This window comes from Pipra filicauda, unplaced genomic scaffold, assembly GCF_003945595.2.
Source record: "Pipra filicauda isolate LSUMZ 115617 unplaced genomic scaffold, ASM394559v2 scaffold504_size407168_pilon, whole genome shotgun sequence".
Lineage (NCBI taxonomy): Eukaryota > Metazoa > Chordata > Aves > Passeriformes > Pipridae > Pipra > Pipra filicauda.
The window spans coordinates 132,551-153,322 of record NW_024104648.1 but is presented as its reverse complement, the minus strand read 5'-3'; the positions used below and the strand labels follow the sequence as shown (position 1 = coordinate 153,322).

Genomic DNA, 20,772 nt, shown 5'->3' with positions numbered 1-20,772 from the left:
GCTCCTTTTTTTGGACCCTACAAACTGCCCTTAGGGGATATCTAATTTTTCCATTGACTAGACATGGGGGCTTGGAGTGGAATCCAGGCTGTTTGCTTGTGGCCCCTGAAGCTCTGTTTTCTCAGAGGGAACAGAAGTAAGGGAATATGGCATAAGTTCAAGTTCAGAAGCTGAAAAGGAAACAGTTTAACACAGTGAATAAACCTTACAAAACTCTACAAACACAGCATTTCACACAATGCTCTTTCATAAACACCACAGACAGGATAGCATTGTTTGAAACATTTTAATATTCAGGAGATTAAGGACATATAAAAAAGTGTCAATAAATCATTCAGTAGTAAAAAAAAAAAATGTAAATCACAGGTATTATAAGCAAAACATCACTAGTATTTATTACCAGCAAGTGTATGTCAGGTCTTTATCATTTGGGTAATGAGATGTCACTCAAACATGCATCCAATGGCACTTTTAGATACACATTCAACGCAATTGCCTCAGTGACAAGTGTTCTGGACAAAACACAGACCTGTAAAATTCTTAAGTATAACTTAATCTGTTATACAGCACCTCCGTGAGGTGCATGCAGTATGCAAAGCAATTAAAAATAAGTACTAGGTGTCTCTAATTTATATAAAACCAAGATTTAGTCCTTCTTTCTCTTTTTTCCTTTAGCAGGAGTTTTGGGACTATGTTCATTTTCTGCATTTGGTTCCCAAAGTGCATTTTTTACAAATCTAGAAGCAGCTCCTTTATCGAGTCTGGATGCCTTTTTCTTGTCTGTTATTTCTTTGACCTTGTTCATGTATGTTCTTATTCTCTCCTAGGGAGGAAAAAAAAAGAAGAAGGAAGGAAAAGTATATTTCAAACCATTCTTCCAAGACTGCAGCTAAAATGAATTAATGCGTAAAAGTTCTCCACACTGTACACTTCTATAACACCTAGAAGAATAGTATCATTTAAATAAATATACCAGGCTCTTTGCAAACTTGAGATATCCCCTTTAGCAAACTGTCCATCACAGGTACCTACCATACCATCTGCATGACATCCACTGTAACAGGAACACAGTGTCCTACAGACATGAAGACTCTGCATCTAATCTACACTGAAATGAGAACTGTTCTTGCAAGCAACGTTAGAAAATAAATTACTGAACTCAGTTTGGACGACATAAAGATGGCAAAATAATATTTAGATATGACAGATTTATAGATGAAATATACTGCCTACCGTCTACAAAAAAAAAAAAAACAACATTCACCATGTCCAAGCAAAGTCAGAAAGATGTTACAAGCATTACACACACAACCACGCAGAAGTCTAGGGCTTAAGATCCTGAAATGGTCAAGGGGACTTACCAATGAACTTATATAAGGCAGCCTGAAGAACTTCCAGCTGTACCAGAAGCTTCTTTTATGACCATAAATAACAGAAACAGCCTGTTTCCACTGCCATTCCATAAATCAAGGGGATACTTTCTTGCCATCTTTGCCCACCACAGTCATTTGGTGTCTATGTGGAGTTTTTTTGAACAACACATGGCTTGGACTCAGCCCCACCCAAGTATACCCTCCCAGTTTAACAATCTCATTTCTGTGCCTACTCATCCTCATCTACTTCCGAAATAAATAAAGAAAATTAAAGAAAATTAACCCCTCTAAGATGGAAATCCCCCTCTGTTAAGTGCCTGCTTCTCTTCACTGAGTAGAGAGGACACTTACAGTAACTCAGTAAAATATTTAAGTTTGGTTGACTTTTGATTTCATGTCCACATATTTAGCCTAATATAGCCTTCAAGTATAGGGCCTTTAGGTGTTAATGTAATACAAACAACAGTAACATATATCTACACAGATATGTAGCCCTTTACCTGATACCTGATTTATAAATGTGGATTAACAGAACATTTATGGCTACTGCTAAAATAAATGTTGATCTGTAACCCACACATTTCTCACACAGCCACCGCCACCTCTTTGGATCTGGAACAAAAGCTACAAGACCTACACTACAGAATCTGATTTTCAAGTGTTCAGTGACCATTATAAGCAACTGTCAAAAACTTGGCCTCCCTGTCTGTAGCAAAAACACAGCTTTAATGAGGAGAGCTTTACAAGGTCTGAAATCATGATCGACTGTAATATTTCTTTGGTGGCTGAGATGGCTAATGAGAACAGATGGCAAACCTGCATGTATCAACATGGGAAAAAGGAGCTGAAAAAATGTCAGTGTGACAAAAGAAATGAATTCTGATAGCCTGAATGTGAGTTTTATTAATACAGTTTGAATTCCTGTATGTACACAAGGAGAGCAATTCTAAAAACAAAAGAATCCTGACAGAACACTCTTTTTTAATTCCCTTTCCACATGAATAAGAACATCACAATGCTCTTGGAAGGAAGGAATGTGCATTCATTCACCTTGAGGCTTGCAAAAAGAAAAGAGAGCTGGATAAGAATCTAGGCTGTGATAATTCACTCATTCTTTGGAGTTAAAAAAGACTGGCAGTTGTGAAGTAAAATACCAGCATAAAATATCCACAGCAGAGAGAGATAAAATTTTTTAGTATCATTAAATTAACAAAATATTCAGACACTATATAACAGGAGGAACAAGAAACTGACTGAAAGCTCATGAAATATTAACTGATGTATTTTTTTTTAAGATGATACAGTCTAGACTACTGAAAACCTCACAAAATTAAAAATAGAAATATTCTTGTTATTCAGGCTGGCTTTCCACATTTTGCAGCCCTATCTCCCATTCCACTGGTTATGTAAGGATTACATTTAAGGTGAGTATTTCACGATGGCCTGGATTTAATATTTCCATTTACACAGGAATTAAAATGGGTAGCGAGAAGTTTTGATTTCTATTTTTTCTTCAGGCTAAAATGATTTGATATTTTAAGTCAGCAGAATTTTCGAGATAGCCGGCCTTCTACACCGTAGTCATGCATCTAAATGGAACACAAAGACAAACCTAAAAGATTTATTATACGTTGTAAATATGTCACTAATGCAGAGTTACTGGACAATACACATACAACTGGTGCCAAAAAAGCTTTTAGCTTTGTTGCTGAACTGGATTCTTTACTGCTGAGAAAATGAATTAATGGAGGACTTGGAAGGGGGGGGGGGGCTCTTTCCCGTCTCCGTCAGTAAATCAACCACACTCTACTTTTAGAGTCATACAAAAGTAAGAACAGGCAGCCTCAGAGATTAACATGATTCCAAGTATTTATAAGAAAAAAATGCCATACTGGAAGTTATAAATTATTATCAGACATGTAACATTTTTTCCATTTAACAGATACAAGTGAAAAGCTGCTCTGTTCAGAACCCAGTTCTTAAACAAAGGTGGAAAAAAAGACAAGATAAGATGATATCATTCATCATCTTGTTTTTTTCTCATTTCAGCAGACCCTACAACTTTACTTTAAACAGTACTGTTTGGAACTAAAAATATTACTTTCTTAATTTAGAGAGCCCAGCAGGGCACATAAATAGTTATATAACACCACGTAGCATATGTATGCTATTATAGCAACATATCAATATTAAATGTAGATATAAACATTTCTTAACTTCTATATGGGCTAAATGTCCTGAGCAAGATGCATGCAGTGTAAAGAACTTACCAGTTCTTGTTTCACTGGATGTTCCTTTGGATTGATTCCTTGAGTAGCCAAGTATACTACAAGAAAAAAACATGATTTTTTTGAAACTGAAGTCTGTCATGACTGAGGGCCCAGTCAAGCAGTCACATAGGAAAACTGCAGTTTCCACATAAAATCATTACTAAGAATTGAAGTTAACGATGTTGTTAAGTATCTGGCAAACTATTATCATCAAATGTTGCAGCTAAAAACCCCCTGAACAACTAACATGACTAAACTTTCTGCCCTTAAAAGGACAGAAAAGGTTGCCACTAAAAAAAACAGAAACATCTTCATGCATGTACAAAGTCAGCTTTTCTAAATATAGATTTTTGATTTGGAGTTTCAACATCATTTACCTTACGGATGGCAATAATGTGGGTCCACAGGGTAACCACAAGTTTTTAATTATTTGGCTAAAACATGATTATTTAATGTTTGCAGCTGTCTAAGTGTTCAGATAGCAATCATAAATACCAGTCTTTCCTCCTACCACATACTTACCCCAGAACATGGAATTCAACGTGTACACCGAAACCAAATCCAGCTTTGCTTGCTCAAGAGGATCTAACTAGAATGAAAAAAAAAAAAAAAGACCACCACATTTGCACATTTATAAGTAAGGTATGCACAGATTTTTATACTTGTGAATGTATTAGTCAAAAAATACACACAGAAGGAGCACATTTTTGCACAAGTTCCCTGACACCATGTTTACGCCTATTTCCATGCCACCACAGAACCATCCTCTCCTCTCCAAGTATTCTGTAATTTTCCCAGTCTGATTTTAAATGTCACAGTCCCACACAACCAAAAGAAAAAAAATCTCTTGGCATGTAGCTCTTGGACTACTATTCCCATAGTCAGAAATAAGTCCCTGGTTTTCCACTATAATTTAATTAAAAATAGCTGTTGCTATCAATGGAAGGGAAAAAAAAAAAAGTCTTAAGATTGCTGAAAAACTCAAATGTGAATATACAATGAATGAATGTTAGCACTATATTGTGTGTTCAGTGCATGTTGGAATATTTAGGGATGTAAAGCAAAGGAAGAATAAAGGTAATGAGGGTTTTTTTTTTTCCCCTTGACTGTCAAAGTCAATTTATTATTTCAGTCCTACAGGATTTCCAGAAACTCTGATAACATCATTGTACAGCTCACTAGTTCTAACATGGATACTGTCAAAAGATCTCTGTTCTCAAGACTGTTTTCTTCATAATTTATTTGTGTAAGAAATCCTCTTAGGATAAAGAAGCTCCCTCATGGGCTGGCTTTTTCTTGCCCTACAGAAAGAAATTACATGTTAGGCTTTAAATGTTAAAAGATAAGAGAGGCTTGTATGAAGTTCTCAGGCAGTACCTTTATGCCCCGATAAAAAGCCACATTTTAGAGACTTATGCTTATAACATACCTAGAGGAGACAGCTCAGGCTCTGCAAGTCTAGACTTCCAGAATCAGATCAATCCTCACTGCTGTCAGGTCACCTTTATATCCCCCCGGGTACACAAAGTTCCATTAAAGTTTGTTGCAAGGAAGTCTGAGACAAAAACCTGAGTGCCCTCTCCATTATCAAAGAGCACTCACATGCACTTCAAGGAAGGTCAGGAATAAGCCAGAATGTCCTCTACCTAAATGACTCACTGGTAAGATCATCACTTACTAGCATGTGTTTCAGTGTTTAATTTGTAAGACTATTTGGATATCTTAGATATGTAAGAGTTTCAAATACTATCAAGGGTAGGAAGTGTCATATTTGTTACTGAAAACCTAACAGACCCTTTTATTTCAGTTCAGGTTCCCAAGTATTCCTGTATTAACAAGGAAAAGGTTTTCAAAAGGAAGATTATTTACCTTTTGCAGAAGCTCACTCCTGGAAACGGACATCATTGTCTTCAGCATCTCATCTACAGAACCAAGAGATTTTTCAAATGCTGCGAGATAATCATGAATTTCAGTGGGGTATTCTTCTGAACTATTATCATCCTCTGACATTTCCATCTGAAAAGAGGAAACAAAACTAATAATCCTTTTCATTAGGCACCTACCGAGTCAAAAGACTGTATTTTACAATACAAAGCATTAGCATTTATTCATTAAACATTATAAGAAATGCCTACTTGTGAAGAGTTCTAGCAAGTTATGTCAACAGCGACACAGTTAAAAGGTCCTGTAATTTCAGGGATATCTCCTGACTGCTCTGCAAAATGGCATGAAGGAGCACTACAAATGACATGACTGTAGTACCTATTCTTGCAATGGTCCCAAAACAGCATGTAGCTTTTATGGCCTGTGATAGAAAGGAATTAGTTGCTTGTTTAAAAGAAGTGCTCTATAAATCACACTACATAAAGAGCTACACCAAGCAACAGGCAGGACACCAGAAAAAAAAAAAAAAAAACAAAAAAAAACAACCAAACAGGGATATGGCTTCAGCCTGTCTTAGGAACAGACATTACTTCAGCTTTACAGTGGTTATTCAGCACCAGTTATGTCAGGGTCAGTTACATCTTCCAATGCTAAATTTAGCAGTCGGTCAAAAAAAATTCTTCTTGTGAACCCTGTATCCAGTTTTCTGAATTCTCTATGGGGTATTATAATCTGCAACATAACTCTACCCATAACAGAGTTGAGCTGATTCTGGGATTTCAGAATACTCTGGATATCTTGTAGACACATCAGTGCACAGCAACTGGGAAATAAGATGTGAAAAATCTCAAAGTAGCCCTTTTTTGATCCCAGCAGTTATAGTACCATGGCACTGGTTACTGCCAAGCCACCTGCTGGCTTATTCTTTAATTCCTCTCAAATCATAAATCACCTATTATCTTTGGGATTTAATGTTACTTAGGGCTACGTTATTTTCTACAACTTCTGTGATTGAGCAACAACTTTTGGAATGTTCTAAGGAAAGAAGAGAAGAAATATGCAAGTTTCCTGCCCCTTTGGTGAGCTGCATCAAGAATAGTGGGAGCACCTGGATCACTTCAGTCTTTCCTCCTTAGGATGAGTGTGATAATTCCACTCCCCAGCTGCTGAGTACAGAGGGCAGGAACAGGAACTGGAGAGGTTGCACTTTATCTATGAACACAAAAGCCCTGTGGTCAGTGCAAACAGCTGTCAAATCACTGGAGTTTGTCTTAGATAACAATTTTATCTTTCCCTTTTCCTGGCAAGAGCATGGTATGTGTGAGAGAGGCTTTTTATTTATATTGCCTCTTGGAGTCAAAAAGGAAGAAGGTTGGGAGAAAAACCAGCGTGGAGCTACTCAAGCCTGTCTGCAACTCCAGTTTCAACCACACCAGTGTGATTCCAGAAATATGATCAGCCAATTAACAAGCCCAGTTTCACTGCTGTTGCTTGCATAGTTAAGAATTACAACCCTACTCGGCTGCATGACTGTTCATCCTGGTCAGAGCTGGTTTTCAGACTGAGTACAGAATCACAACACCAACCACAACTACTGGAAGGTCCCCTCCCTACCCCTGCATGTAATCCACACATGTAAATAATATTTCAGTCAGCTGCAGCACACCTAAGCAAGAAAGCTGACCTGGACCTACAAGATGCTGCCCACAGAAAGGCAAAATACCACTACAATTACTTCTGACATTTACGATAACACTGTGTTTAATTCTCTCCTGGGCACCTGCTCTATAACCACCCTTGTTAGGCTGATTAAAAGGGTTCAGAAACAATGTTTGTTGTTAACTTTTAGTCATATGATACATCATTAAAAAAAACCCTCAAAGCTACAAAAGAAACTAGATTTTTCCAGTTATTAGTACAGTTAAGTTTGGTCAGAAGGTGTCTGTCCATACACATTTCCTATGCTTAAACATAGAGGGAGAGAGGAGTAATCCAATCCAAGAATAATCTGCAGAGTTTACCATCACTACAGCACTTAACCTCCTATGGTCTTAATTCGATGGACAGGCATGAACATAGTGATAAATTCCAACTTTACTCACTCCCTTTATCAGTGTATCCAGCACCAGCAAGAATAAAAAAACAACCAACAAAAGCCTGTAGCAGGAATGTGTTATCAAAACTAACTTGAGCTGTTTTACAGCAGTTGTAAGAATAAAGTCACTAGAGGATATTTGATATTCTTTTTGGACTAAGCTAGACCTAAAGAATAAGACAGAAGAACAGGAAGATAAAAGGAAAGATAACAGATACACTTCAAAATACATTTTGCTCTGATTGTTGTCTTATGAACCAGACAAAATTAAGTTTGTCCTCATATCACAAAGTATTCATTTGACACTGTCAATTAGCAAGGAAAGGGAAAAACATGCATTGGACTTCAATGGACTTCATTGATAAGTCCAGGGAGGAGGAAGAACTTGTTGAATTTGTGTTTTCTGTTCATTTCAACAGGAACCAGCAAGTTCCTACTCCTGCTGTGTAGGGACCTCTCTCTTTTCATTACACTGTTGTTTCAGCATTGCTAATCTCCAAGCAGGATATGTTACAGTGCTGGCACATGCCAACAGTAAGGCAGCCTAAAATAATTCTGATAACATTAAACCAACAAGAGTAAAATTACACTACATTAGAAAACGTGTACACCGGAAACTCCACAAAGTTGTTTCTGCCAAAATTAATACACAGGTTGCACAGTCACACCTGCAGAATGACAAAGCCAAGGATGGGAGGAACTGAGACCACCTCAGTGATTCTCTAAACACACCTAAAGGCTATACTGCCCTCAGTAGTTATGTCTCGGTTATTAAACCACTAACAAAACCTTCCTCAAACCTTTTCAAATGTTTCTCCATGTATTTCGAACAAGCAAATATTTAAGTCAGTTCCTGAAGTTGATGTCTACTGGGCAGGTTTTCTGTTTTGAATTTACTGATTTTCAAGCAGATTTTACTTGACACAGAGATCCCACTTTAAAAATTAACAATAGTAGAAATGTTCAGATAAAAGAAGTAACAAAATCTTGCTGAGTAAGCATGTGAATAATAAGGAATTCTAAAGGAAATAACACAGCATTTTCATTATCAAGCAGTAACACTTAAGATGCAGAACACATAAGCTGTGGTTTTGTGCACAAAAGTAATACTTTACAAGATCTTTCACTATGAGAATGCAAAGGAAAGTTCACAACCCATAAACATAAGAGAGAAGAGGCCTACTTTGGTTAAGGGCAAAAAAACAGTGCTGAAAAATGTGATCTGACTTCATAACATCAATCTACCAGAAACAACTTTGCCTTTTAACCCTGAGCTCAAAAACTGCCATGTAGTTATTGGGGGAAAAAAAACAAAAATATATATTTGAGGGAAAAAAGGACTTTACATTGCAAAGGTAAAGCATTTTCATGAGAAAATTGCATTTAGGTCTGTCAAAAAATGTTTTACAAAATGAGTTCCCACACAGGTAGAAAATTTCTGGATATACTTAAATTTCTGAAAGATTCTAAATAAATTCTCATTTATTCAGAAACATTTACGTAAACTTATGCTTAGAAAACAATTAACACCTTGTTTTCTTTGCAGTCAACATATGAATAAACATATAAACCAGAGCAAGTAATACACTGGAACCACAAAAAGGGAAGAGATGGACATTATTAATGAACCACAGAAAAGCCACAAATATGAAAAGGAAAAAATTATGTCATCTTCTGCAGTCTATATAAAGAAGACCAAACAGGTGACAATCAAAAGCAGTTTGCTGTAGTATTAATGTGCCTATTGATCTAAGATACAACCAGGTTCAATGCTGTATTAAGGAATTTTAAATAAAAACAAACAAAATACAGATGGTTGTGCACAATACAACTAGCAAAACTGCCCATCTTTACATTTATCTTCCAGAAGAACGAAAAGAACTGCAGACTTCTTTTAAGGAAACCACACCCATGACTGGCATACAAAGGTAAGTAAAGGAAAAAGAGAAACTGCATAAAAGCATGTGGCTTTTATGAATATTTTTAATATATCTCGTGCTTTAACACGAGCCTTAGAAAGTAATTGCCAGCTGGCTTAAAAAGCAAAACCAAACTTCCCTTCCTGCCCACCCCCACAGCTAAACTCTGTCATACTGAAAGACATAAACTCTAATTAGGCCCTGGGTACCTCTATGAGAGATTTTGCTGAAGATAAATGGGGAAAGTAGTGGAAGCTACATTCATCTGTCAACATGGCAATAGGAAACCCCTAAAGACAATTAAAACATGCTCAGTGTTAGTGTCATGCACATGGCTTTCAACTGGAATTAAAATTGCTAGTTCAGGATAAAACTTGTGTATTTGGAATATTTTGTAACATGTACAAAAGACAAAAGTAATTTGGTGTTCTAAATACTGCAACTCACTTCACACTCCATGTTTATTCCTACATATTCCCTAAGCACTAGAAGGCCTTCTCCCCATACTGAGCTCAGATCTTTTGTTTTTTCAGATTATTCACCTAACAAAAATCAGATCAGACTTTCCTTCTTCCCATGGATATTTACAAATTACATAGAGAAAACCAAAACCAAAACCAACCCAAAACCTTTTGCTCAGGGCATATAAAACCCGCTCTCAAATTCAAAACAAACACATTAGCAACATCAATAAGACAAATCAAATCTGTCAGCTCCTGAAAACCGGCACTGTTCTCCCTCTTGTGAGTTCTGACTCACAGCCTGCAGTGAATACAGTGGATGTGCAAGCACAGCAAAGGTGTCCCTTCTGCTCTAACACTGTAGTTCACTGCTGTGGATGTAGAACAGAACAACCAGCATCCTAATTTTAAAGCTACTGGAGATCATGACTAAGTTCTTTGGCCACAAACCTCTTTTGGGCAGAGAAATCCACGCTTGCAAAACTCTAAGTACAAAAGGCTCTCATCTGTGACAGACACTCCTTAGTATTACTGCTGATAACAAATAATTACTTGCCCACTGGTCATCATGGTGCCTACAGATCTGTTTTGCTACTAATGCCTTTCAAGCCAGCTTGGGGCAGCTGGAGAGCACATCTAGTACAGTTAGAGCTCTCTTGCAACACCAACTCACAGTCTTGTTTGCAAGAAAGATTTCCATGCCAGAAGTAAAAGGGCCTACCACAAAATATCAAGTGCACACCAACAGGCTTACCTTGACCCCCTTAAAAATATCCCAACTCAAGCCATGCTAGTAAGCCAGTGCACAATTTGCACTATACTACAAATGGGCAACAGCTGAGCAATCATTTTTAACCCTGCCTTCAAAGCCAGGATCCAGCACCAACACGTGCACAGAGCCATCCTACAAAGCAGCTCACAGCCATCGGGCTCTTGGTGACGCCTCTGAGAAAAAGTCTCTTGAGCTTCAAAGGATTTGCAAAGTTTATTCTCATCTGTCTTAAAAGGAGATTCAAATTTAAAGGGAGGGGATAATATTTTTGAGGCTCTCTTACACTTCAGCCCGTGGCAGATATCACATGAGAAAACAGTTATCTCAGCTTGGCTCAAACAACCCACATTCACCACAACCCCATCTATATCCACACAGACCATCCCTGATGTAAACCTTCAGCTTGATCCTCACAATTCATAAAACATTTTTACTCTCTGCAATCAGCTGTCCTAAATTCCACATCTTTGATGGCAAATCGTTTCCTCTTCTGAACAAAACCAATATAACCTGCTCCTGTTCAGCTCCAACCTGCCAGTACCCCCATCAGTTAAGTACAATGATAAAACCATCTTTCTTTAGGTATGTCCAAAACACTCCTTCCTGAGAGGTTTTCACAAAAGCTCTCACACTCAGAACTATGCTGCCACAGCTCAGTTCAAGGCTGGGGCTCTAAAGTGATGCTAAATTTGTATGTCTAAACTGGTCTTTAAAACACACACTTTTGGTTGCACTGAAGCTACCAAGTTCTCATGCAGCAAAAGATGGTCTCCTTGGACAAAGCAGTTTACACACAGTGGGGACAGCAATCAACACTGAATACTTCTGTCCTACCAAATTTGCAGTGAGCAGGAAAGAGCCTGCCTCCAGTCTGCAGCTCCTGTATGCTCCAAACCACGGACTTTACAACCTCTTCTAAAATTTACTGCCACTCCCCACTAGTATCAGCACCACGAATATCCAGAATTAAAGCCAAGGAGTTTTTTATTTCTTTTAAACTGTTGACCACTTGCTTTGTTTCCTTTAGCCACCGGTTCCAAAATGCATGAAAAAGCACTTCCTTCTATCAGAATTCAATTTCCTCTACTTGCATTTTGTGCAGCACCTCTCTGTACAGTTTTGAACAGTGACCTCAATGTATTTTGGCTGTTTGCTATTTGACTGTGCTAACAAGACTCTGACACTATTAAAAGCATATTTACCCATTTTTTTGGTTGAACATAACACAGTAACTGTGGGATGTTGTGTTCTAAGCGTTGTCTTCTTAGAACTTATCTCACTAATGCAAGAAAAAAAAGGCCAAAATCTTTTCTAGCTGTCCTCTAAACAGAATTTAAGAGCTGATAACATGATGCAACTTCTAGAGAAATGGGAAATACTGTGTGATGGCATAACTAAGCGTGTCACATACCCCCAGGCCCTGCAGAAAGCCTCACAGCAAGCCTGCATGAGGGATGGAAAAAAGGTTACAGTGAAAATAAAGAGCTGAGATAGAGGTAATCAAGTCTGCGACCTCAAATCTTTCATAGTCTGTTATCCCATCCCCCTTGGCACCATCTTTCAAGTTAACAATATCAAGCTTCCCTCTCACCACTCAAGCAGTGACCTGCATTTCTTCTTTCTTCTTTCTCAGAGCTGCCTTTTCCAGCTCTGATGCTGCAACATGTACCAGAAGCTGTGATGGCCAGTACCCTTCCAGTGCACTGTTTAATTATTTATAGGAAAAGCAGATCACAGATGGTTCTAAAGTGATCCTGAAAATCTTAAACTACTTCAAAGAGAGGTTTGTGTGATCTGAAAGGTTTGTGTGACTTCTGCACTGCATTTCTAACGGGAAGCCTAAAAATTCTATCAATTACTTTCAAGTTTCTCACATTCTGGAGTAGAGCATTTTCTTGTGTTGAGTATTTTCTAATTTCTTTAGCAAGGGTCACACTCCCATGGGATTAGCAATATCCAGGTATTTTACATTGTTATTTTATATTTTTAAAACCAAGAAATGCACCAGACACCTTTCAATTTTGATTTTACAACCCAGATATTCCATTTTTGTTTGTCTCAGAAATTAGGCCTTTAAACTGGCGCAATGTAAATTTTAATTTGCAAGCCAAAGTCCCTTTTAAGCTTTAGAAAGCTGTTACAAAGTGTAAGGAAGGCAACATTTTCACCCTTTCAGCAACATGAGAGAACTGGAACAAGACCTATTTTGTTACAAAGTACTCGAGCTTAGTAGTTTTAAGTACCACCTACCTTTCTGTTAAAAGGAAAAAGAGTGCTGCTGAACTACTTTAGCCACGGCCTGTACATGCAAACTGTATCTTGTCCTTGAAACAAACACTCCTCTTACAACAGCTAACAAGTTCTCAAGGCTCCTCAAGTCTATTTTTAACAGGAATAAAACAACTCCCTACAGCTACAGCACAGCTAAAAAAAAAAAAAAAAAAAAAAAGCCAGTATTCCACATTCTCTTTTTCGTGGATATGTAATCAAAGCCTATAGTCCATATTCTCTTTTTCACGGGTATGTAAGCAAAGCCTATAGTCCATATTCTCTTCTTCATGGATATATAAGCAAGTCATGCATTAAAACATGTCAAGCCATGTAACGCCACGTGCATTAAACAATCAAGGCCAGGTTGGATGGGGCTCTGTGCAACCTGGCACAGGGGAAGGTGTCCCTGCCCATGGCGGGGGGGTTGGAACGGGATGACCTTTGAGGCAACCCTTCCAACCCAAACCACTCCACAAACTGCGTTCATGACGCCCACAGCCAACACCAGCAGCGCACACCGCGTGTCCCCCCCTTGTGCGCGGCCACCAGCGGCCCTGACTCCCGGCAACGCGCTTCCCTCTTCGCCAAGGCCTCGGGAAAGCCCTACGACCCCGGGAGGCTCCCGGAGGGACACACACACACACGGGGGTCTCTCCCCGCTCTTACCTGGGGCGTGGGGTACTCGGGAACAGCGGCAGCGGGGCGGGAGCGGCGCCGGCGCCCGGCGGTGACGCCACGGGGCGGGACCGGGATACGGGAAAGGGGAGGGATGTGACGAGCCACCCGAGAGGGGAAGGGAGAGCCGGAGGTTCGTAAATAGAGTGACAGCGGTCGGAGGGTCCGCGAACAGTCAGAAAATGATACACTTGGCGCGGAAATGGGTGTAAGTCAGTCCCTGAGCTACTGTATAAGCGCACGGCAGTGCTGCTGGGATAACGGGGTGGGGCGAAAGGGAAGGGAGGAGGAGGTGGATTGATGGGGAGGGAGCGGGGGCAGAGAGAGATAGAGAAAGATGAATTAAAGAGGGGGGAGAAAAAAAGGAAGAAAAGGAAAGAAAAAGAAAAGAAAGAGAAAGAAAGAAAGATGAGTTAGAGGGGGAGAGAAAAAAAGAAAGAAAATGGGAGAGAGGAAAAAAGAATCATAGAATCAGCCGGGTTGGAAGGGACCTCTGAGGTCATCAAGTCTAACCCTTGAAGAAAAAGAAGAAAAAAAAAGGAAAGGGAAAAGGATGGGAAAAGGAAAAGGAGAAGGAAAAAGGAAGAAAAAAAGAAAATAAAAGCAAAAGAAAAATAAGAAAAGAAAAGGAGAATAGTAAAGGGGAAAAAAAAAAAAAAAAGAAAAGAAAAAAAGAAAGATAAATCAGTCCTAGTCCTGGTTCCAGTGTCGATCCAGCTGATGGGATGTCCAGGGCACTGGGGGGCACTGCCCAGCTTTGGTGGGAGTTGCTTTATAAGGACAAGTTTCTTTGCCCTGAAGAGGTTTCTCGCTTTCTAGTCAAATTATTTACCATGCACAGTCCATTCTTTCAGACCTTTCTGGAAATCAGGCAGAGGGCTTTGGGGATCTTGAGGTGTCTTGATCCCCCCTACAGTCCATGCCCACTTCTTGGCCTCATTCCTGCACTCAGGCTGTACCGTGTTGTGCTTATCTCTAGGAACTACAACAAGGATGTTTGCCCCAGAACTGATGATTCAGTTGGCTCCAAAGCCATCCAGTTATCAGTGTTTAAGACATACACATTAGCCCCTTGTCTTCTGGGATTCTACAGCGGGGAGGGAGATGCTCTTTTGAGGCAGAAAACACGCTTTCCAGCAGCCATCTCTTCTGGGTGGAGGAGGTAAACAGCTGGCACAACACGTCTCCAGCTGTTCCCAAGCATTCCCAATTGCTTCCTGGAAAAAGGGAGGCACAAACTGAGTTTAGAGATGGTACCCGAATCCCAGACATCACACGGGGGCATCCCAGCGGATCAGTGCCTGTTCCTGCCTGAGGCTCCACATCTTTGCCTCACCCTCGAGTGAGGGTCGGTTTCTAATGGTTGTGTTTTCCACTGTGTTTCTCCTCAAGTCTAGAGGAGGCCACCAATATGATTAGAGGGACGGAGCACCTCTCCTATGAGGGAACTGGGATTGTTGAGCCTTGAGAAGAGAAGGCTTAGGGGTGACCTAACTGTGGCCTTCCAGTACCTGAAGGGAGCCTAAGAGAAAGATGGAGAGGGACTGTTTGCATGGACATGGAGTGAGAGAACAATGGGGAATGGATTCAAACTGATAGAGAGTGGGTTCAGATTGGATATTAGGAAGAAATTCTTGACTGTGAGGGTTGTGAGGCACAGGTTGCCCAGAGAAGCTGTGGGTGCCCCATCCCTGGAAGTGTTCAAGGCTGGCTTGGATGGGGCTCTCAGCAAGCTGGTCTGGTGGAAGGTGTCCCTGCCTATGGCTGGGGGGTTGGAATTAAATGATCTTTAAGGTCCCTTCCAACCCAAATTATTCTATGATTCTATAAGATTTCAGCAAATAAATCCAGGTTCAAAACACAGTGGAGTAATAGTGTTCCACTGCGAGAGCTGGCTGACTGGATGATGGTACCAACACATCTGTGGCTCCCAAAGATAAGATCTGCTTTTTACATATTTACATTCTGATAAATAGTGAAACAGAAGTCGGTATCTGCATCAAAAATACTGCCATTACTTGCCAAAGACCTTTTTCCACCTCCTTTCTATTCAAACAGTCTTGTTTGAAGCTTCTTGTAGCTCAAGTCTGCAGCCTGTCTCCTCCAAGGCAGATCAAGATAAGATCACTGGAATGCTTCAGGGAAGAGGGCCTGCTCTCAACTGTAGGTTATGCAGGAGTGTGTATGTGGCTGATTAAGTCGTGGCTGGTTGCCTGAAGGGAATGTGCTGAGCTGGCTTGCTCAGTATCAGGGTTTCTAGAGGAAGAGAAGAACAGGTCCAGCCTGGAGAAGGACGAGGCTGGGGAAAGTGGAAGTGTGTTTGTGAAGGGAACAGGAGTAGAAGTTTGGGGTCTTGTCTAGCTTCAGTGCACCTCCCTGCACCTTCAGTGCAATTTAAAATGCTGCAAAAGTGAGCTTCCTTTTAATAAGCTGGCTTACATCTGAGTGCTATCCTGTGTTATTCTAATTGAATCAGTATGAACTGCGAATAAGAGTCTCCCTACTCCCAGTTGGAAGCATATCTAAAGATCTTCAGATGGAGTAGTTACTTGTTTACATCTTGTCGGTCTCCTTTTCCTCCAGGAGATTTGGAGGTTTAGGTTCTCAGTTTCAACCAAAAAGGGCTGAAAAGGCAATACAAATATATATATATATATGTATTTATAACAGAGTATTTATGAAAGCAGCAAACATAGGGATTATTTAAGAACCTTTCAGCTGTATGTGGGACACACATACAGATAGCAGAATCACTGGGGTAAGGAATAACATCCCTACTCTCTGCTAATATTTTAGGGTAATAACAATACATTTAGCTGAATTTTCATAACCATTTCTTATTTTCAAAAAACACATTCTTAGTTATTTTCTCATGTTCATTTTTTCTAGTATAACTACAGAATTATGCAGTGTAGGTAAAAGGGAATTTAGGAGAGATTTTTTTTTCCCAAAAAAAGTCAGAAATGCAAGCCTGAAGGGTAGCAGAGAATTAGCAAGACCTGCACTCATAAATAAAATAATATTTTCCAGTTCCAGTGCACCAAGTGCCTACAAGGATGTTAGAACACTTAACATATGTTTAGTTCATTCTTACCTCAGTATTCACATGTCACAGGTTGGGAAATACAGGGAGGGAAGCTGATAGACTAATTGATTTACCGAATGTTAGGTAGGAATTGTTGCCAGAGTCTTATTTCCTAAACCCAATATTTTGTTTCAATTACAAGATCAAAGGAAAATGCAACACATGCTGATCAATGTTCAGATTCAGCCAACTCTGTTTGCAGAAGATTGTAACCATGTAAAGCATTAATGCAGTACAGGTTGTACTCGGTATTTCTTGATCATACAGTGTGGCTCTGTCTCCTTCTACTGGTTTACATTTGTTATAGATGTGCTACTACTGGCTCCAGACTACTACAGATTTATACTTTTGTTCAGTTAACTGGAGTTCCTACACTGGTACCACAAGTCTTGGAATTTCTTGAGACAGTTCACTCAGGGGATTATTAGGTATATAAGCATTCATTTTCTGCTTAAAATGGCTGTACTGACTGTCTGGCTTTCAAGAGCAGAGAGCGAGGAGTTAAGAATTTGCATTTATCCCAGCCAAAATCTGATTGAGATACAGCTCATATAATTCAATTGGTTTATGCTGGTGCCACTCTGAAAATATATTATTATTTTATATATGGATATCTATACAAAAATCTATCCAAGAAAAGCTATACTGCCATCTGGTACTTAATGGAAGCCATTTCATTTGAGAGGCCTCTGAATGATTATTGATTTTTCTCTATCATTCCCAAAACAACAGAAAAACAACCCTGAATATTTTCTCCAAAGTAGTCAAAGTGACAGGCATCTTTAACTTAATTACTGCTTTATTATGATGTATCTCATTCACTGTACATACTATATAATGACTCCTGAGGAGTTAATGTTCTTTGTGGAGGAGATATGGAGGCCAAATCCTGTAGTCTTGACTTCACTGGAATCATTATACAGCCTGGATCATGCAAAGCGTGATGCACAGACCAGTTGTGGCTACTCCAACTCCCAGAAATAGTGCCACTGAAAAAGCTTTGGGAGATGCTCATGTGGAAGACAAGGTAAATTTTTAAAAAATGCTGTGAATATGGTGTGAATATAAGGCAGGTTGCTAGAAGCTACTTTTAACAAAAGGGTTAATAAATCATTAGCAGGATAAAAATGCAGACTCTAAACCAGACCAAAAGCAAAAGGTGGTTGCAATAAGCATCTGTAGTCATCCTAAGGGAGAAAATAAAGCACTAGAATTGCTTTGTCTGCAAGTCCAGCTTCCTCTGACACTAATCGCTCCTTTTGGCCTTCTAATGTGGGTCTAAATGAGAGCATCAGAGACACTTCATTAAATAATTCAGCCTTTCTAAGTAGACACTTTTATCAGGTGTCCACCATAAGCCCTTTCTAGCAATTACTGGGAAGCCAGTACATCCAAACACAGAGAACATTCCCTTTTAGTCTGTCAGTCTCTGTCTTAAACCTCTAGAGATTCAGCAACCATGTTGAAAATGCTAAACCAATGCAGATTTACATGGGATTAAATCAATGAGAGTATAGCTACACTGTCTTGAGACTACACTGAGAAATTTTGTTTTACCTCTGGTCGGTCTGTAGCTTATGTTTAAAGTGTCTAAACTTGTGCAGCATCACATTTTAAACTGTTTCAAGAGTTAGTCTGCACCTGCGTCACCTGAGCTACAAACTGTTTCGTGACGGTTCTTGGCCTAGCATGTTTAAAATCAAGTTATGGCCAAAGTACAGGTAAAAGCAGAGTATGAAACAGTACCTTTTAAAATCCCAGGTCAGGGCGGGCTGACCAGTTTGAGGGCTGTTAGTGTGCGTAGCACACTTGTGTCTGAAGGGTCTCAGCCACCTTGGGCATTCTGGGACAGGCGTTTTGTGTTTGTGAGGGCCCATTTCTTTGCAGTGTCACCTGATGAATTTGCAATCCCGATGTGTGGGCAGACCAGCAAGCTGCCAGAAGAGGGTGTATTAGGAGTGAGCCGAAGCACGAGCATCCTCCATCTGCTCACCAGTACCTGCCGGCTGATGTGTACTTGCCCCCCTCGGTGGAAGATGTTTCCTGTGGTAAATCAGAAGGCAAACATTCCTAAAAGGACAGTGACAGGCAGCTGCCTGGCTCGATGCCATTTTTGTGGTAATTTATGCCTCTGCCTGAATTCTGCTGAGACCAGACATGTGCAGGGAGGGAGGGCAGGGATGGAGATTTTAGGGTGATTTATTGCGATGCAGATGGTGAGCCCAGGAGGAGAGACCAAGGTATCTGGCTGCCAGGTTTGTTTCTCTTACCTACAGAGTAAGAAGGGGAAGAGAGTCTCAAGGCTAACCCAAAGGGATTTCTTACATCTTCAGGAACTAAAAAACCTGTAGCAGTGACATTAAGACAGTGGAAAAGAAGTGTAACATCCAAAATTTTCCATGCTGTGATACAGTTTGCTGAATTTAGGGACAACATATGTGATGCCTAAGCCCAGGTGAACTTAGACTCACCTTTCAGTTAAAATGCTCTGGAAATACCTTTTTTTCTGCACTCAAATTAAATTAGAATGGCTTTAAACCTGCTAAACACAGAGTCTTTTTTCTTATGAAAACATAACATTTCTAATCAAAATACAGATGTAAAAGTACATGGAAAGAGGGAAACTGAGCTTGATGGAGCTTTGTTTTAGGGAGGAAAAATAATATAATTCAATAAGACTGGCTTAAACCCTCTGATTAAAGCTTTTTTAACATAGATAGGGAGGATGAGATCTACACTGAGATAGTGATAGTTAGTACAGATCAAAAGACCTTGTGTTCATGCCAACTAGATTAAATGACAGGATGTGGGGAAGTGCTGGGTACCATATCTGGTTACTAAACATACAAGGCTTTATTCCCTATATATCAGGTTATATGCATTTATATATGGAAATTATAGAAATAAATTGAAAGCAATCTACCATGTGTAGAGTATTTGTTCTGATGCTGTTCTAAGATTGCATTTCTTCTAATTAGTATGTAAAGCTTTAATTTTTTTACAGCTGTCTCTCTTACTAAGATTGTAGAAGTAAATTGTATTAGAAATTGAGGTTTATTTTTAAATGCATTAGCATTCCACTGGTCTCACTTGATAACTTCTGTGCATAAATTCAATAGAACCATGTATTTTATATTCCAACTTTGTTTCAGCAGGAAGCCTAGAACAACTTTAGTAGTAAATTAAACTTAAGGCCCAAATTGTAGTTGTCATTTCAGAGGGGCTTTTGTTAATATTTATTTATCTGCACCTGGCCCCTGAAGAGGCAGGATAAGGGACTGGAAGAGTCTTTTGCCTAATCCAGTGTGGCTGCTCTTGTGTTTCTTATACACTCTGCAACAGAAGGAGGTGGGAGGAAGGGAATGTGAATGTCAGGAAGGGAAAACACTGCTGGATATGAAGATGCCACAGGCCTGTGCCACCACACACTTCTGCAAGGCAGGAGGGTCTGTCCCTCACATCTGCTGAACAGGCCACAAAGTCCTGCCTGGTTGAGCTATGCCAGAAAGAAACATAAAGGAGAGTTTCTGACATCCCTGCAGGAAGACTGATGACCAAAAATGAAATGGTTTAGTGTGGAATGCAACTGAACTGAACGGATTTCATTACCTGCACCTGACTTTTACTGCTGTTTTTCATTGTTGCTGCAGTGCTGCGTCTAAACCTGAGCCTCATGGTGCTCCAAGCTGGGAATACTCCTAAGAAGATTGTCTCTCTTCCAGAAACATGAAACAATAAGCAAAAGACAAAAAATGAAGAGAGGAGGAGGAAAAATCCTTTTGTACACTGAGGACATAGCTAGTGTTGAATAAATTCCTGTCAGACAGATGCAGGACAGGCTGGAGCAACATGCCAGGATAATGAGAGCCAGAAAAAGCTACAACAGCAGAAGAAGAGGTGCAAGGTTCCACTATGCTTTGTGACAGAGGGATGGAGGCAAGAAGGGACAACTCCCTTAGCCTTCCCA

At 39.8% G+C, this 20,772-nt stretch overlaps 1 protein-coding gene across 3 annotated transcripts; it reads right to left on the bottom strand.

Annotated features, from left to right (window-relative positions):
- Nucleotides 1-267: 267 nt before the first annotated feature.
- Nucleotides 268-13,916, bottom strand: C1D (C1D nuclear receptor corepressor). Of its 3 annotated transcripts, none has more exons than XM_027745824.2 (5): nt 13,712-13,916; nt 5,513-5,659; nt 4,166-4,232; nt 3,644-3,699; nt 268-823 (listed from the first exon to the last, which is right to left on the bottom strand). In XM_027745824.2, exons 2-5 carry the CDS (start codon nt 5,657-5,659, stop codon nt 647-649), a joined length of 447 nt encoding a protein of 148 aa, XP_027601625.1. In that variant the 5' UTR covers nt 13,712-13,916; the 3' UTR covers nt 268-646. The 3 variants fall into 3 exon arrangements, with proteins under 3 accessions (XP_027601625.1, XP_039242736.1, XP_027601626.1); XM_039386802.1 differs by lacking the exon at nt 13,712-13,916 and adding an exon at nt 13,025-13,153 and having other exon boundaries at nt 370-823; XM_027745825.2 differs by lacking the exon at nt 13,712-13,916 and adding an exon at nt 6,636-6,739 and having other exon boundaries at nt 370-823.
- Nucleotides 13,917-20,772: the final 6,856 nt, after the last annotated feature.

Excerpts from the sequence above, each read along its gene's own strand:
- C1D (XM_027745824.2), bottom strand. The coding sequence starts at position 5,659 with ATGGAAATGTCAGAGGATGATAATAGTTCAGAAGAATACCCCACTGAA. Across the intron at positions 4,233-5,512 it reads GGAGTGAGCTTCTGCAAAAG|TTAGATCCTCTTGAGCAAGC; the intron begins GTAAATAATCTT and ends TTTTCATTCTAG. Across the intron at positions 824-3,643 it reads ATCCAGTGAAACAAGAACTG|GAGAGAATAAGAACATACAT; the intron begins GTAAGTTCTTTA and ends TTTCCTCCCTAG.